General features: G+C 44.9%; 1 protein-coding gene across 1 annotated transcript; it reads left to right on the forward strand.

Annotated features, from left to right (window-relative positions):
- Positions 1 to 113: 113 nt before the first annotated feature.
- Positions 114 to 1,823, forward strand: LOC107081246 (midasin-like; the record flags this gene model as incomplete). The annotated part of the gene is made up of 4 exons (XM_015369446.1): positions 114 to 228; positions 353 to 613; positions 691 to 888; positions 1,816 to 1,823. Coding segments are annotated over 4 exons (582 nt in total), but the record flags the coding sequence as incomplete, so codon positions are not given.
- Between the last annotated feature and the right edge of the window lie 70 nt (positions 1,824 to 1,893).

A 1,893-nucleotide genomic window follows, 5' to 3' on the forward strand; every position in this document is an offset into this window, starting at 1 on the left:
GACTAAGCACATTACCTTTTGTGGCTGAAACTTTTAAAAGCCTAAGAGGGAGTGCAAACTTTTGCTCGGTGCTGTAAAGGAAGCTGATGTGTGACCTGTGTGCTGTTGTCCAGCTTTCTCCTGCCCTGAGGAACCGCTTCACTGAGATCTGGTGTCCTCAGAGCAACAGCCGCAGCGACCTGGTCCAGATCATCCGACACAACCTGCAGGCCGGACTCTCCCTCCATGGTAAAGCTAGCTACGCCGATAAATTTACTGATTCTAACGTACCAGACTCTAACTTCTGTTACCAGTGGATGTTTCAGGACTGGTGTTTCGCTGATAGTTCTCCCTCTGTTCAAATGAAACCCAGGCTTGGACGTTGCAGAACTGATGCTGGACTTCATCGAATGGCTGACCCAGCAGGACTTCGGCCGGCGCTGCATCCTGAGCGTCAGAGACATCCTGTCCTGGGTCAACTTCCTGAACGCTGTGTGTGAGCGGGACGAGGACAGCCTCATGACCACCAGAGCAGCTGAAGATGAGGAGGAGGCAGAGTGGGACCTCAGACTGGACGCTGTCACGGCTTGTGTCCATGCTGCATGTTTGGTGTACATCGATGGCATTGGCTCAGGTGAGATGAAGCCTGATCTTTCTATCACTGTTCTCCCCTTACTGGAAGACTTGATTTCATCCAGTGTTTCTCTACAGGAACCACAGTGTCCAGTGCAGACAGCGCCCTATTTGCCCGTCAAATGTGCCTCGGTTTCCTGCAGCAGCGGCTCAGTAAGATGACCAAGCTTGACCAGGAGATGCTGGATGCCCTGAGAGTCTATGACAGCCGTTTACCACGCGAACCTCAGTGGGGAGACGACTTCTTTGGTATCAGCCCCTTCTACATCCCCATAGGTACGCACTGCCCGCCCAACGCTATGATCCTCTCTTCACATTTGGTTTCTACTCCTGCTCAACATTTATGTTTCTACAAAGCACTGGAAATCCGACAGGAAACTATAATCTTTCAACTTTTTGATCTGAATTGATCATTTGATTCGAGCATTGTAAAGGTCTGAAACCCAAATGGTTTCATTATTCTATCAACACTAAAAACTCAGGCAGACTAGCTGTTAATGCAATTNGAAAGGCCAGAACCGAAGATGAATGTTTTAAAGTTCAGCCAGGGAGATCAAAGCGTATCATCCAGACGCTTAGCAAACAGGCGTCAGCCTGAGGCTGTGAGCTCGTATCAATGTTCCTGGTTAATCTGTTGTTTCAGTTTCCGTGATGGGCAGTGTTAATGTAGAACATGCTGTCTGTGATCTATCAGGGACATCCAGCGGATCAGACTGACATCGAAATTCAATCGCACCCGATTTTAGCTCCTGTCCCGAGAGGACTTCTCTTTGTAGTTAGTGCTATGAAATAACTGGGTTAAATATTTTCCCATATCACAAAAACTGCAGCAAAGATTCTGCAGAGGTCCAAAGGTGTTTTCATTACGCAGGGTTTTAAAGGTTTATTTTCTTAAACCAGGTTTCTGCAGAGATGCTGCAAAGCTTTAAGTTTACACAGTTGGAAGGAGCTGTTCTGTTTTAAAGAATTTAGTTTCAGTAGAAGAGAAATGATGGGCTTTCCTTGGATGTAAAGACCTTTATTATTCTTCCATTTTCTTTCAGGTTTTGTTTTTAACTTTTTTTGTAACAAGGGAACTTTTTTGCTTCCTTTTTTGTGTTTTTTCCAACGGTAAAACTGTTGGACAATAAAGGTTCTATTCTATTCTATTCTATTCTATTCTATTCTATTCTATTCTATTCTATTCTATTCTGTTCTATTCAGGGTTATAGTCGCCGTTTCTCAATCTGTGTACTTGTGCATTCTTGTGTATTCGTGAAACATCACCAATCTTAGCCCTAT

This window comes from Cyprinodon variegatus, unplaced genomic scaffold (genome assembly GCF_000732505.1).
Source record: "Cyprinodon variegatus isolate N-32 unplaced genomic scaffold, C_variegatus-1.0 Scaffold3609, whole genome shotgun sequence".
Lineage (NCBI taxonomy): Eukaryota > Metazoa > Chordata > Actinopteri > Cyprinodontiformes > Cyprinodontidae > Cyprinodon > Cyprinodon variegatus.